At 37.1% G+C, this 14,988-nt stretch overlaps 1 protein-coding gene across 1 annotated transcript in view; it reads right to left on the bottom strand.

Moving 5' to 3' along the window:
• Positions 1-50: 50 nt before the first annotated feature.
• LOC139151848 (xanthine dehydrogenase/oxidase-like) overlaps positions 51-14,988 on the bottom strand; it is a 30,868-nt gene continuing 15,930 nt past the window's right edge. Inside the window, exons 20-32 of the mRNA XM_070724866.1 lie at positions 14,741-14,959; positions 12,279-12,412; positions 11,827-12,001; positions 10,981-11,172; positions 9,091-9,239; positions 8,514-8,595; positions 5,956-6,180; positions 5,646-5,720; positions 4,503-4,555; positions 4,179-4,365; positions 2,963-3,151; positions 2,303-2,476; positions 51-1,850 (exon numbers count right to left, since the gene is read on the bottom strand). Coding sequence (XP_070580967.1) covers positions 1,809-1,850; positions 2,303-2,476; positions 2,963-3,151; positions 4,179-4,365; positions 4,503-4,555; positions 5,646-5,720; positions 5,956-6,180; positions 8,514-8,595; positions 9,091-9,239; positions 10,981-11,172; positions 11,827-12,001; positions 12,279-12,412; positions 14,741-14,959 — 1,896 coding nt within the window. The 3' untranslated portion in view covers positions 51-1,808. The remainder of the gene's footprint in view (positions 1,851-2,302; positions 2,477-2,962; positions 3,152-4,178; positions 4,366-4,502; positions 4,556-5,645; positions 5,721-5,955; positions 6,181-8,513; positions 8,596-9,090; positions 9,240-10,980; positions 11,173-11,826; positions 12,002-12,278; positions 12,413-14,740; positions 14,960-14,988) is intronic.

Here is a 14,988-nt window from a genome sequence, read left to right as displayed (position 1 = left end):
GGGGTCACCGAGCGTTTGTGACAGTAGGTCCGCTTTACACAGGCATATCCTTCCATGACAAACAATCAAGTACGCCACTCTTGGCTTTATTTTGACAATACATCAAAGAAACTGAATGTACAAATTTTACAGAATGCTTTATAAAATATAAACCAACACTCCTAACACATTAAGTTTTCAAGTATAGTGTTAATTTAGCGTCGCTACACTTCGCTACACTTGTTCTCATTTGCATAGAACTTTACACCTCCGCACTTGCACTAGATGTGAATTTCAACGAAATGTTGATTCACTATACATGGTGGTGTATTTTTACAATGTAAAAGTAACAATATTTACGCATTTACAGGCGTTTGATAATTGATATACACTTTGCCACCTGTCCCATATGTTTTTGTCTCTTTTCTTTCATCAGTTGGAACGGTTCAAGGTGTTTAATGTAGGATATCACTGCATCTTGTTTGCTTGTGAAACTTGTGGATAATTTGTATCTATTTAAAAGAATCGGTGTATTTCACCGATTTCGTGTCGTATTTCGTGTCGCGTTTACAGACTGGTGAATGGAGGGACCTGTGTTATTCATACAAATATACTTCAACACATAGAAATATTACTGGATAATTTAAATCGTGGACCAATGGAGTACATAAACTGAAACTGTAACGTTGTTTCTGCGCATCCACGCATGCCTAGCAGAGTATATTGTGAGCTCTCTATCACTAACATTGCCTACAGGATTTTAATGTCCGCACTATCGTGTGGAGCAACAAGCGTATAACAGACATAAGTGAATCAGTCGGGAAGAGAATCGATATGGCTTTCTATTCGTTAACCCTGGTGTAGACGAAATGAAACGAACACAATGTGTCATCTCCGCTTCGATATTATCTAAGCAGCATTCCGAGCTTCATCATATCTCTGTCCATATTCTACTCAATACAATATAACATTTTAAGAGAATGTTTTTAATTTGGACAGAATCTTCCACCAACAGTGTAAGGAAGCGGTGTTTTGATTTATCAATGGGTCTTCAAATTGTAGACAGGAGAAACAGACACAGGCACAAAGGCCCACATCCATTGCCACCACAAACATATTGTCGTGGAATTTGGCATGGTATAAATGGAATGAGATAGTCACAAAGGACAATTTCTGTCTATTGATTGAAGAACAAAACTTCCTCAGTGTACAAAATTCTAGCATAAAAAGATCTCTCAATGAAGCATTTCAGTTACAATATCCCGAGTAATTGATTACTTAAAACAATTTTGAGATTTCGTCTTAGGTGGAATAGCATGACAAGGTTGCAGTCATAGGTCCATATGAGTCAAATCTAGACAAACAGATAGGCGAATAAACACAGGAAAATATTTGCTTTTTTTCTGTGAAAATTTTCTGTGAAATTTATCAGGGAAAGACTGATAGACAGACAAATCTGACAATTTACAGTCAAAATCTTTGCATTGATCGTACAAAAGTTTAACTAATGGATGCAAGTGACATATCAACTAACTGTAAAACACACTATTCGACAGAAAGTTACATTGGTCCAGAATAATTCGTCAGCGTAAGTGTACCGACTCATTACGACTACATCAATAAACATAATTATGTGCAAAATTCTAATTCAGCAAAAATCAAGCCAGAAACTAAAATACATGACCAATTCCAAATATTATGAGAAATTGGCTTGACATGATAAATGTTATCTGAAAGTGTTGTAATCCCTTGCGATCCTGTACCGCCCGTTCAGTATCTCCGTCGACATCCTCTTCTATATTGATCGACATATGCTGAATGCATGCATATTAAGGTCTGATGAAAAACTCGCAATCCAATACTGTACGATTCTGCGGAAAGCGAAAAAACAGTCATTTGATCAAACATTTGACAAATAATAATGACAGTGACGATTACAACAGAGGCAACAATCATGAAATGTAAGACAAGGACAACGACAATTAGGCAACAATCATGAAATGTAAGACAAGGACAACGACAATTAATGACAACAACGATACCATAATCATCACCAACACCACGAAAGCCAAACGATAACAAGGACGAAAACACTAGCTACACACAGCAACAGGAGCAGCAGCAGCGACAACAACAACAACAACAACAACAACAACAACAAAAGCAACAACAAAAACAACAACAACAACGTTTTTAGAAAAATTGAATGTAAACTTGGTAACAATGTGTAAAGTAATTAAAATCTCTTGACAGAGCGAATTTGTAAGATTAATTTTCCATGGAAGTTAATATTTCAAATTAATCGAGATAAATGTAGACTTACATTTAATTTATTGGAGAATTCATCCGGGCATGCCAGTCTTATCCTCTCTGGAGTGGCAGGACTGTCCAGTCTAAATTGGCCATCAAGTCCAGCATCGGCTCTGGCTGATGATACGGCATCTTTTATGGCAAGATGAGCCGCAAATGCTAAGTGAAGTGGAGGTTCTCCAACACCCTTTTTTCGATAAAAGAGAAGCACAAAACAAAACACAGACTGAGCGTGACCACATTGCTGCTGCATATTAAATAAACCTGTCAGCATTTCATAGCTACACTATTGGTGACAGTACACTCGGTCTGGTCTTTACACTTATAACGTCGAGATGCTGCGGCATTTGAATTTTCGTTTTCGTAGCTGTACACACATACAATTTAGATAGTTTAAATTATAAGGGCTTACATCATCGAAGCTCATTTCCTGAACACAGATAGATAGATAGATAGATAGATAGATAGATAGATAGATAGATAGATTGTCCTGGAATTGAAGAACAAACTATTTATGTTTGTGATCTAGTTTAAGTTTTATTAACTCAAAATATGGCAGTTCATGTCATATTCAATTCATCGACGAATTTGCTACGTCAAAGTATTATGTTTAGTCCAATCTATTACAACGATTTTGCCAAAAATTAATGTTTTGTTTAAATTTGTCCCTCACTTTTGATGAATACAATCCAACTTTGTTTGGTGCCCCCTTCAACAGAGTGACATTGAACTGGCTAGGGATGTCACCAATCTGTGGTATTCTGTACATCCCGGGACCTTTAGTCAGTAGCTTCCCTTCCTTAGAGTATCGAAGTTCTTCTAAAGTGTACAACCCATAACCTTGCATAAATCCACCTTCAATCTACAAACAAAACAGTGGTAATTTGTTATTCAGATACAATATACTCTACTGATGAATGTGCAAGCGGTGATGAATGTCCACGTGGTGAAAACAACACAGGAACTGACAGAGGGCTTATGTTTTTCGAAATGATGCTGCGCGAAAAATAGTGACCCTTCAAAAGTGTTGGGAAGAAAAGAGTGTCCTTCCGCATTTTCATGTGCAAAAAAACAGTGAGCTTCCTAAGCTTCATAGTCCATATCAATAATATAACTTCTCATTTGACCTTTGAACTTCAATACTACTTAAACTTTACACATAATCACTTTTTTGCAAGGTTTCAAGTTATTCGATGACAAAATATTACATTTCACAATAAATTCTGTCAACAGATTGCAGTACAATTGGCTAATAAAATCAACAGGGACAGTAGCTGTGTTGTACTTTGGCTCCTAAGTTTACAGAGAGCACTATTATTGTTTGTCAAAAAACGTATTACAGCTTAAGTCACTATTGAACAACATTTACCAATAAATACACAGCATAGTAAGTTTTGTCACGGAAAATGTTTAATAGTTCATCCCTAGACTACCGTGAGAGAATTGAATGAAATTCCAATACCATCTTTGTTGTTCACATCTTCACTTTCAAACATCCTATTTTGATCAAGTTAATTTGTATTCATTGTCAAACACATATAAAAGCGCAGATTTAATTTGTTCAGTATTGTAAAAACTATTCATAGTTTTCTCATACAATTCCATGTATAGTGAATCAACATTTGAGGTCACATTCCAAAATCAAATTTCTTGTGCACGTATGTACTTGCATCCACGCTATTCTAATGAAGTACATTTATATCAATTATCAAAAGTCTATAAATGTAAAGATATTGCTAGTATCTAGGTTGGAAAAATGTTTATAGGTTAGCCATAGACTCCCATGTATAGTGGATGAACATTTTCGGTGAAATCCCAAAATCAAATTTCTTGCACATACACGCACTTTTAACCATCCTATTCTAAAGGAGTGTGTAGTAATAGCGTACCTGACCAATGTCTAGTGCTGGGTTCAAACTGTCTCCAACGTCCATGACTATATCTGTACGTTTCAGCTGGTGATCCCCTGTCAAGCAGTCCACTTCCACTTCACAACATGCTGCACCATAGCTAAAATAGTACTGTCCTTTGGACCCTTTAAGGTTATTCCAGTCAAAGCCAATAATGTCAGGATACCTGATATAACGAGTGGAGAGACTATTTTCAAAAATGCCCACGCAAGATTACGAAGTCATGCTTTCTTTCCATAAAAATTTGACTTTTGGTGATTGACTGTGATATTGCCAGGGAACAAAATCCTAAAATGCACCTACTTGAAAAATCCAGATGCCGATAGGCTTATTCTTCTCATGAATGCAGTTCCAACCTTAAAGATTAAAATAGATGTTGAGTTATGCAAAGCTATGTGTCTAAACTTCGCTTTTTTGATTTACAAAAATGCGCTTGCACTGGGAATTTTGAAGAACAGAACAATTGAACGTAGACTTTCTAGAGGTAGTGTAGAATCTTTCTTGAAAACTTATAACGGATGCTGTTTGCTCATGATTTGTCTTTTTTACGGATTTGGAACACTGCTGTTCTTGTTTTTCCAAACCTTAAAAAAGCTGAGTGTATACTGATCAGCCAATGCAACTTTTAAAAGTATCAGGTTTGCTGATCAGAAGAAAGACTGAAATTCGTCTCAGTATGTTATCTAATAGTGGCTGGTTCTACTCAGAAGTCATTAGCCTTATCGAGAAGACACGTCTACCACATAGTTGTAGGCTGATCTCCCTACTTTGTAATATTGACTATTTAAACTAGTTATTCTAGCAATAACAGGGAATATTGTTACATGAATATGAAGAACGGAAAAGAAATCACCTGCCTTGCCATAAAGCCCTGTGTTAAGAGTTTTCTGTCTTAGTTAGATAACTTAATCAAGGTGTGAAGATAAGTCTATATCATTATCGTTCCTTTCATATCTGATTCTTCTGAATGTATACGACTATGAATAGTTTTTTAAAATGTTGACATTATTTTAAGACTTAAAAATAATCAATTCGTCTCTGTGTATACCTAAAACTCCTTTGCAATATTCTTTAATCCTCAGCTTTATACGAATATTTAAGTTAGGGGGAAAATGTAAAAAATTCATAACGGCAAAAAGAAAAAATATGTTGTTGATGAAGAAGATATGAATCGAATCGAGATGAGTCGATAATGCGTCAACTTGACAATTTCCTTCTCATTGTATTTTTTTGTGATCTACGTTGTTACTGATTTTCTGTGTTGCGTATACCCTGGACTTCTGTTCTTGTGAGGGACGGCTTGTTTCACTAGTTATAATCACGAAGACTCTACTTCACTTATATTAAGGTGACAAATTTCATAAATGTACGTTAAAAGCAGTTTATAAATGTGCTGACTTAGCCTACATATATAGCGGAAATTGAAATAGTTTCATTGCGCCTTACCCAGTCTTCCCATGATCCTTTGGGATTCTCATATATAATTGGTTCCATTCGCTCCATGAGAATTTCACATGCAATCTGTTACAAAACAAACAATAGGGGAAACATGTTTAAGCCCAGGATGTAAAGAAATGCGTTGAATTTACTAGGATATTTCTCATTTATATGGTTTGAAAACTCACACGTCCTATTTACCAAAACGTTCGGGATCACATGACAGCTGTATACAGTCAGAGGTAATTTTAAAGTATATTTTGTAATGATCGCATATTTCTAACATTTCGTTAGACTAGTACTTTTCAGTAAGTCTTACCCTCACTGCATTTCCATACAAATCAGTTCCTGATGATGCTGCCGTTGGGGTACTATTTGGTACCTTATCAGAGCTTGTCTCGTTGATATGGATCCGTTCTGCAGGAATGCGAAAGACACGACTGGCAATTTGTACAGTTTTAGTGTACAAACCTTGACCCATTTCTATGCCACCGTGAGAGATCAACACAGAGCCGTCTAAGTAAATGTGAACCAGGGCTGCAGCCTGCAATGGTGAGAAATAACTACTACGATGAGAAGAGTCATTGCTTACTGTATCTTAATTTTTTGGCCTAGCCCAATTCTACTGTACACCGGTATACTGTACCTAAATGTATCTGTGTGCGAAGGATGTCATGAGGAAATACACGTTTGTTGCTACGTAAAAATGTTGATTGAATCTTGACCGATTGCAAATAAACTTCAACTTTTTCTCACATTTATACATTCAGATAATCCAATTAACAAGTGCCTGTCATAGACATCTTGATACATAATTGAAAACCACACATAGAAACACTTATTTTATATAAATGGTAGTAAAGCATAAATGCAGCAGTCTCTTGGCAACAGAAGGCACAATGAATCGACGTGAACATTTGTTTCAAGGCAAACATGTAAATCTAAATGATTATTTTGCTGCTTACTTTGATGAACGGTTGTGTAGTTAGTTAACAAGACTATGGACGAAAAGTATGTAGCAGAGCACAATTAGTTGCGTAATAATTTATTGAGGTCCATGTATAGAAAACAGCATTATACAATATGTTCTTTGTTATGTTGTAAATACGACAGAAACATATCAAGTAGAACAAAGCTTTTAAATAAGGATCAAACGTTATATGGATTCGAAGAACTTTTTTAATTAATATTTTTCAATGTTACCTACTGAATCTTCCTCGCTGTTTTTACTTTATACTCCGGATGCTTTAATTACAAGCCTTGAAAGACATATACACAATTGTAGGAGGAAACGAAGGATTTAAAATTAGATTTTCGAGAAAACAAACATGCATGAATAATTTACGCAATGCGTTCACTGAGCGTTTATGGTTCACACAAACTACTCTCGTCATAATTTATCCACGGCTGTTCAAAGACATTGCTTTGACAGATGTGGTCTCCGAAGTTCTAAGTATGACAGAATGGAGTGGTTGTTTCATCCATTTTCTTCAGGAACTACAGCTTGCTCAGATGCCTGATTTCTCAAAGGATGCTTGCAGTCTTTCAGCCATTGCTTTTAAGTTCGTTTAAGTAGGTGTAATCATGGAGGTAATTACCTCCACGGTGTAGTTGGTCTATATTGTTCTTGTCCCCAGATTCCCCTTGACATTCAGCAAGGAAGAGAAGCCTCATGGGTCAGGCTACAGTCTACTTGTCAGGAAACACCTATTTAGGGCTCGTATCCCTCCAAATTGCAACGCCGTACACATCACGAGATAAGTTTTCGATGGTCAGTACAACCTTACCAACTTTAGGTTTGTCGTAACCTTGATTTGTTGGACTTCTAAGACAAGGTTCAGTTCGTTCTCGCGAGGTTATGAGAAGTCACGTATCCAGAGCTTTCAAAATCCGAATATGCCATCTTTGACTCCTTAGCTTTGTCTCTACTGTCAATTTCAGATGTAAAAATTCTTTAAGCATACTATATTGAAATGAAATGGTAAGAGATAATGAAAAGGGCTGACACCGTCATCGAGGTTAAACAGTGGTTCTGAGGTCACAATTGCTTCTATTTCCGTTGAAAATTTGCCGTTCATTTTATGTAAAGAGGACCTTCCAGATTACAGGTTCTGATGGCGTTTAATATGGACCTCCACTCTCCTGAGCTAGTGCAAAAATAAAGTGCCACGGGAAGCTTTGATTGGCCGTGTGGTTTCTGATGTCAGTATCCAAATGACTTTCTTAAAGGCTTTTTCGATTATCATTTTTGCCAAGTTTAAGCATAGACAGTAGAGGGGAGAAGATCCTCTTCCCCCCTCTACTGTCTATGGTTTAAGTGTTCAGCAGTGTCAGAAGTGATCAATCATCTAAGTAATGGAGAAAATAATAAGTTGGTATGAATTTCTGACTGATCCACTTGTTTAATTCTAAAAGCAAGCGTTTGTGAAAAATCATATCAAAACTTCTATTGTAATTGATGTTTCATTGATGTATAATGGACCCAGACGGCCCAGGCAAGTATACGTGACGGGTGATCAGTCTCCCTCTCGGTACTGATATGAAAGGCATGTTGAATGAACCACCATGTCTACAGCAAGTTCTACACTTGTACAGGTCATTTCCAACCACTGAATTTTCCTAAGGGAGCCAGTATACTGAATTCTTCCAGTCTGGAAGAATTTTAGCCAATGTCTTAGAAGTTCCAAAGTGTAGAATTTTCTGATGATACTCATCGCTCACTTCATCAGTAATACGATCTTTCTCAGGAAGCATTTTCTGAAATCGACCTTTGTCTGTGTTTCTGCGTTAACATGTCTTTCTATGTCAGTGACGTAAACCATTTCATAATTTTTCACTTTCTGTGAGTCTAGTCAGATTTTTGTGAACATATATTACCTGATTGAGAAAAGGTACTTCAAATCCGATACACCTCTTCAGTGGTACAACAGCTAGGCCTTTCTTCTTCCATCGGCTTTTGCTATGGAAGAGCGAATAACGGACAATCCTCAGAGCTTTTGCTACTATCCTCTATAGTTTCTGTGTCCCAAAAACCACTCTCATGAAATTGTTAATTGTTACACTGGCACAAATATGCCCATGCAAACAATCCAAATGGACAACATGAACTACTTCTTTTCAATGGCTATTCACTTTGCCATCCAATATCATACGTCATTGACCTGTAAAACATTAGATATTCGGTTCATTTTGGTAAAATAACACATGCCTAACTGCTATAGGTGTTTTGAGTCAAACACCGTCATCTGCAGCCATGATTTTTCCACAATACAGTCTAAAGTGCACTCTGTGCAGCTATCCTGCTGTTGAATAAGCCTAGTTGATGCCAGTAGAAGTTATGGAGATAATGACTTAAATGATAAGGGGGGGGTGGGGGGTGGGGGGGAACAAGTGACTTAACAGATAAGAAGACTATTTTTTATACATGACATTACCTCTTTTCCATTTTACCTACTTGTTGAAGTTGTCAATATAAAGTCGTCGTTGGTAGTAGTCACTTCTCTGAAGACACTCATCCCAGCATCTTCGCAAATTTTGAATATCTAGCAGCTCTTGGTTTACATTGTCGACATCCCCTTCTTTGTAAAGATTAATTTCTCTTATCTGTTGCATGAATTTAAAAAGGTATCTTACCTCCATCGTCGGGTAACTGTCTAAAGTGTCTGTGGCTCTAATTTTTGACGATTATTTTTCAACAGTCAAATATTGTAGAATCATCACATCAGATCTTATGAATCTTGTCAGAAATATTGATTATAGACGAAATGCGAAAAATTTCAAAGTCATTAAGAAGTTGCAAGGATCGACATTGCAGTTTTGAATGTTTCAAAATCGTTCACGACTAAGGATCCACACACACGGTTGACAGGCATTGCCGCAAGTTGATTGAACCTATTACGGGAATTGATAATTCAGACGCATAAGAGATTTAATAGTGTCGGGTCAAATTATTGGTAATTTGCATATTTAATGAATGTTTACAATTAGAGAATATAACTGGGAATCTTTTGTTAAACTTGATGAGACCTGCTACGAACACTTATAAAAATGGTAGGAAAGAACTTTTACACAATACTGTCAAATAACTGCTTATTTGAAAGCCGTGACTAATTCGATGAAATTTGCTACGTATATTGTTGATATGATGATATAATAGTAGAGGAAGACATCTAGCAGATGTATCGCTTAAAAGACTTGGCCAAATATAAAACTTACAATAAATAATGTTCATACAATTTCAGACTGACAAGTTACCTATCAAATTAGCTTTTACCATCGAAGCTGTATATCAGAAAGTTCTCGACCAAATTGATGCGATTACTAAATAGGTCGATAATACAATATGACAATAGTAAAACAAGCTTAGCAAGTTAAATGTCAGGTAAATGCTAGCTTGCATATTGTGTGATACGTCAAAAGTGACTGCATAAGTTTCCTAGAAACTGTACAGATATTGCCCATAACAACATGTGAATCAAGTGAAAGACCTGTTATTTTTCATGTAAATAATTGGCAATGCGTCTTCAGCTTTATCACTATTCCTTAATGTTAGGGTATCATTGATCAAATACGATGTTTTGCAAGTGTTAATGATCATAACAAGACACAGGCTCATTGAAAGACAAGTTTCAGCTTTGTTGCAGCTGCTACGTCATGTGCTGAAATATTGGAGTAACCTTATCCAAGCAATATAATCCATGGAAAATTGCATTCCACACATTTCTCTACAAGCGCTGTAATTCTAAGTTGAATTAAGTTAACGGTTTTTGCAATGTCACTGGGAAAATTATGCAAATAGGGTTTGAGCCTAATTGATGTAATCTAATCAGGTCCTGTATTTTACAGAGAGATGTTCCTAATGTAAGTTCCCCTAACCAGCAAAGTTCTTGAAATACCTGTGACATAGGCTCACGTACATACATAACACACTTCTACACAGAAAAATATTGCAAGTGTCTGAGTGAACACAGGAGCTAAAATCTGTTCCTGAGGCTCTAACCCTCGAAGAGATGTAAATACATAATAAACCGGCCTGTTCCCAAAACAGGCGAGCCATTACAATGAAGGTTGTCAGTTTCTCACGGCAAACTCAAACAAATAACTTTTGCAGTGAGAAATAATCAAGTTATCCCATCTTTGAAAATCTCAACAGTCTAGAAACCTTCAGCATTACGTGGAATTATATGTCTCTAATATCTCTCTCATTATTTTGATCATGAAGTATATCATACTGAAGACACGATTCTATTTCCTATAGCATGTTTGATCAGGCAGGAGCCTGCAGAAATACCAGGAAGCCTAACAGATCATTTTATGTAAACAATTTTGAAGTTGCAGAAGCTACCTTTTCTGGCTTGATTCCGGACTTCCTTGCCATAGCATCCATTATCATTTCCATTACTGCCACAGATTTCGGTGTACCAACTCCTCTCATGGATCCGCAAGATGAAATGTTCGTTTTGCATATTCTGGCCTTGATATCATAAACTGGTACCTTGTAGGTATTGCATGAGTGTGCTACCATCTTGTCAGCAATCTGTAGGAAGTTTAAAATTGCATCATGATAACATATATGGCATTTCCATAGATTCAAACACAATGAATAAAATATTATAAATTTGTTACAAAAACACAAAAAGGATGCACGGGGACATTGGCGCAGTGTATTGCCAGATAAAGATGCGAAGCGGGTCCAGTGGCGATGCGCGTCGCCAACGTCCGCCAATTGCTATATTTGTAGATCCATTGAGATAGCTTGCTGGCAGAGCTGCCCACCAAAGAGAAAAGAGATCCATTTACTTGACAGCCAATGTCTCGTCCCGTATCTTTGTGATGTAGAAGCCCTGTCTTGTAATCAGGAAAATATGTGGCCCTCACATTAGTTAGGTTTATACACTTTGTGTCCATTCTATCAAGGTTGATGAAAGACATTGCGTTTTTCAGTTATTTTAACACCCTAACCTATAGCTGACAAGCTCATTAACATGAAATGTTTTGACCTTGATACTCGTACATTCATAGGAGATGATAGATGAGCCTCGTCCAGCAAAATGAAAAGGATCAAAAATATTAAAATTTTAAAGCTCCATGCGTTGTTGTTGCGACTATTTGGGCTTTGTAATATTCTGCGTAAGTAATATTTGATGAAGCGACAAAGTGCAATTAAGCACACAAGAAAAACGGATTTTACCCATGAAGAAGGACCCTCCGTACAACCCCCGTTCAGCAGTAGTTCCAACTGTAATGCCTTCAGTTTACCATCTACAGACCAGCCAACTTTGTACTTGGCAAGGACGGCGTGTCTCGTGCCAACAAACTGCATGTCTTCATCTCTTCCAAGACTGAGTCTGACTGGCTTTGCACATCTGCATAAAATGTCGCCAAAGGGAAGTAAAGATAGCCACTCAAGTTACGACAATACTTCGCATGAACAAAACTATATGCCTTATGCTGTTAAGGACATTCAGAAAGAGTTTTTTACTAAATGACAAAATTCAAGAATATACCAAGAAGATTGAATACACGAGATATAATGCCAACTGGTTGATCGATTCCTTTGTATAGCTATACGCAGCAAAAATGACAATTCATATACTTTCTTCTTATCAGTACATAATCGTTTATTTTACCGAATATACTTACTTTTTGGCAGCTACAGCACACATCCTTGCCATGTGTTTGGCAGGTTCAAGTTTGCCGCCAAACCCTCCTCCAAGTCTTCGGATTTTTGCCGTAATTTTATTAGCAGGCAAATTAAGTGTTTCAGCAACACTCATCTAGGAGGCAACAATGATGTTAATTATCACAAGACTGTGCTCTCCCTGGCCTTTCGAAATTGTTAGTAAATTTACGAATTTGGTTCAAAATAAATTAGTAAGCACAAATTATGTAATGCTGAGCCCGCCCATTTTCAACAAGCACTTCTGGTACTCAATAAATGATGTTATAAGGGTATAGAAATGATGAATGATTTCATTATAGACAAAGGAAAGTCAAAAATTCCTTTTTAGTTTGTTTTTGACAGTGAACACTCATATTTTGATACACATTTTCAAAAGATCCATTCAATAACGCAGTACATCATGGGTCATGAGTGCTTGTAACATTGAAATTTCTTCCTTGTTTCAATAAAGTGTGTCATTTTGGTCAACCGGCTCATGAATGTTATTCGATTAATCGATCTTTATTACACAACATAACATTTTCAAGTATATTGTGACAACTCCCTTTGTGTGTGTAGTCAGTGCTTGATGATTATATATATTAATATATGAAGTGGTCATTAATATTATCAGTGTTTGCACAAGTTTTAGATGCTAGAAAATCTCTCCCCTGTTTTTCATATTTGGAAAGCTCTGTTACTTTGAAAGTATGCATGTCATCCATAGGTGTTAGGTGGTGCCTCTTGGTAGCTGCAGTCATTATGCCATGTTCATCTCTAAAATTCTTTTAAAACAACCACTGATCAGAACATTTGGCAGTCTGTGGTTTCGCACAAATTTTGTCTCATTATAACAGCAAATTTAAGTACGCAAACTGAGACTGGTGATCCTGCTAATGTTTTCTTAGAGACAGTTATACTTTTAAAACGCCGCAGATGATCGTCATTTATTTTTTGTCTGGATAAACGTCTGGATAAACGTTTTCGTCTTGGGACTGTGCACAGCATTGTCTTTGGAAACTATCAGTATTCATAACATTTGCTGAGACAGTTTCTTGTAAAATATTTTGAAGGAAACCTATTAAAATTGGCAAGTTCACTGAAAAAAATTCAATCTGCAGATCGTCAAATGACAAATCTATGACAACTAAGATTTCCGGCTCGTTTCCACCTCCATGCACAGACAAACACTTTGCGGTACGGTACATCGTTCAAGCATGGGCGGCCCGGACTGCAGTTCGACTGTCTTTCCGGGTGACTGTCTTGATCTCCCGGCTTGATCTCTTCTCGGCGGTTTCATTGTTTCCAATTTTTTCATATCAGGTGCCGTTTTTTATGCCCAACTATCTTTCCCAGCTGAGGATACTATCTATCTGAAGCATTTGTAACTGCCCGCTTCCCTCGATCCGCTTCACCCGCGCCCATTCGGAAAGTTGACAGCATGTGAGTGTTTGGGTATCTCGAAACTACCGTAATGCATGACATACCAGTATGAGAGTACACGACCCGGGGATCTTGAAACCTTTTCGCGCATGCTCATGTTAGCACAGGTCAAAGTACAAAGCTATTACCATTGTCGATGCGCCGATGATAGGGGCAGAGTAGTTTTTGAAAGACGAGATATGACAGTATTTCCCCGGAATTCATAATCTTGACCGAAAATCAGGCTTCAAAAATAACAAAATTGTTCGTAAATGGCCGATCGGGCATGTATTTTTTTTCGTAAATTTTCATTTTTGTTCGTAATTTACGAACGTTACGAGCGACAGCGAGAGCACAGCAAGAAAACAATACCCCACACCACTGATTCTGCCTCCTGTCCACACAAATACAAAGAAATGTGTTTATATCTTGATAAAAAGGTAAACATATGTATTTGGGTAGGAAATCATAAGGTGTTCTCAAGTGTTTCTAAAATAGTGATTAAATCCCACTCGATAAGTGGCCCTAGCCTGTTATTGACCTGCAAAGTTGCAGGCCTAAAATGTTAATTACACAATCCATGTCATCGACGAAAGAGGATTCGATGGTGGAATTTACACTTTCAGAAAACAAAGAGAAAACATTCGAATGAAGAAATTAAGCTCGTAACCCAAACTGACATAAATTTGCAAGCGCTCCCAATAGCGAAACATCAATTTCTGAAAGAGTACTGTATGTTGTTGATAACGAGTTCACTCATACTATAATGCTAGCGGTAGCTTTCTCTGTAAAAAATAAGTAAACCTGCATGGAACGTTACAGGAATATACGGCCTAAAAAGCAATGAATCGGTTACAATTTCTGGTGAAAAGCCATTTTCATTGCAATGTCGAACTTGAATGAAAGATGACTATTGCGATCTTAGTATAGAACGTACATCAGCTAGTAAAATGAAAATCGTGTTACAGTAAATCTGACATTTCAAGCGTTATTCGGGGATTTCATTTTGATGAATACTTACTTGCAGATCATGTAAATTCTGTGATGCTGCGATAATTAATATCTCGTCCCTCTCTTGGGGTCGGGCGATACAACTCTGCGTCTCCATGTAGTAGTGACTCTGGGCACCGACATACACCTCCTCTTCCAACACATGGTCACATATTTCAAGTTCTGCGGCAACGTCACCTCCTTCTAGATGTCGGACATGTTGAAAAAATGAGTTCCGTTTGATCGCATCCTGTCAGTAGAGAACAAACGAAACGGCAT

Source organism: Ptychodera flava, chromosome 15 (assembly GCF_041260155.1).
Source record: "Ptychodera flava strain L36383 chromosome 15, AS_Pfla_20210202, whole genome shotgun sequence".
Taxonomy (NCBI): domain Eukaryota; kingdom Metazoa; phylum Hemichordata; class Enteropneusta; family Ptychoderidae; genus Ptychodera; species Ptychodera flava.
The sequence above is the reverse complement of the archived record's forward strand: the minus strand, read 5'-3'. Positions and strand labels throughout refer to the sequence as shown.